Here is a 970-nt window from a genome sequence, read left to right as displayed (position 1 = left end):
AAAGCTCCTCCTCTTGCCTCTCTTACCTGGCGCTAAACGCCAAGTCCAGACGCCAAATGCCGTGGCATCAGAATGCAATTTCAGCTTCCAATCATTCCTCGGTCCGTTCCGAGCTTCCCTGTTTTTGTTTCCATCAACATGCATGAATCAAATAAAGATAAAAATAAAGAAAACTACAAACTACAAAAACAAGACAATTAAGAACTGAAATCAAAGGATACTAAAGATTGGGTTACCTCCCAACAAGTGTTTCTTTAACGTCACTAGCTTGATGGTTCGCTTTCACTATGTAAGCAGATGAGCAGTCCTATGGCGATCGACTTCGCCACCAAGATAGTGCTTCAACCTTTGGCCATTGACAATAAACCTCCTATCGGAGTTTTCTTCATTGATTCTCACATGACCATAGGGAGAGACTTTAGTGACCAGAAAAGGTCCTGACCACCAGGATTTCAACTTCCCTGGAAATATCTTGAGCCTTGAGTTAAAGAGTAGGACCTTCTGACCTGGCTCAAATGTTCTGGTGGCAATCTTCTTATCATGCCTTACCTTCATTTTCTCCTTGTAGAGCTTGGCATTTTCATATGTTGTGGTTTGGAACTCATCAATCCCGTTGAGTTGGAGGAACCTCTTCTCTCTTGCTGCCTTGGAATCAAAATTCAGTAACTTAGTAGCCCAGTAAGCTCTATGTTCTAACTCCACAGATAAGTGACAGGCCTTGCCATAGACCAATTGATAAGGAGACATTTCGATAGGAGTTTTGAAAGCTATTCGTTAGGCCCAGAGAGCATCATCAACCTTCCTAGCCGAGTCCTTCCTTGAAGCACTGATGGTCTTCTCTAAAATCCATTTGAGTTCTCTGTTAGAGACCTCCACCTGTCCACTTGTCTGAGGGTGATAGGGGGTAGCTACCTTATGTCGGACTCCATACCTCTGTAGAAGAGAATCCAGTTGTTTATTGCAAAAGTAA

At 43.0% G+C, this 970-nt stretch overlaps 1 protein-coding gene across 1 annotated transcript; it reads right to left on the bottom strand.

Annotated features, from left to right (window-relative positions):
* Positions 1-285: 285 nt before the first annotated feature.
* LOC107633036 (uncharacterized) lies at positions 286-747 on the bottom strand. The gene has a single exon (XM_016336671.1). It carries the CDS (start codon positions 745-747, stop codon positions 286-288), a length of 462 nt encoding a protein of 153 aa, XP_016192157.1.
* Positions 748-970: the final 223 nt, after the last annotated feature.

The sequence above is a fragment of the Arachis ipaensis genome, chromosome B3 (genome assembly GCF_059453495.1).
Source record: "Arachis ipaensis isolate K30076 ecotype BB chromosome B3, ASM5945349v1, whole genome shotgun sequence".
Classification (NCBI taxonomy): Eukaryota; Viridiplantae; Streptophyta; class Magnoliopsida; order Fabales; family Fabaceae; genus Arachis; species Arachis ipaensis.
This window is presented reverse-complemented; position numbering and strand designations above follow the sequence as displayed.

What these genes read in the sequence shown, in the direction of transcription:
- LOC107633036 (XM_016336671.1), bottom strand. Translation starts at nt 747, where the DNA reads ATGTCTCCTTATCAATTGGTCTATGGCAAGGCCTGTCACTTATCTGTG.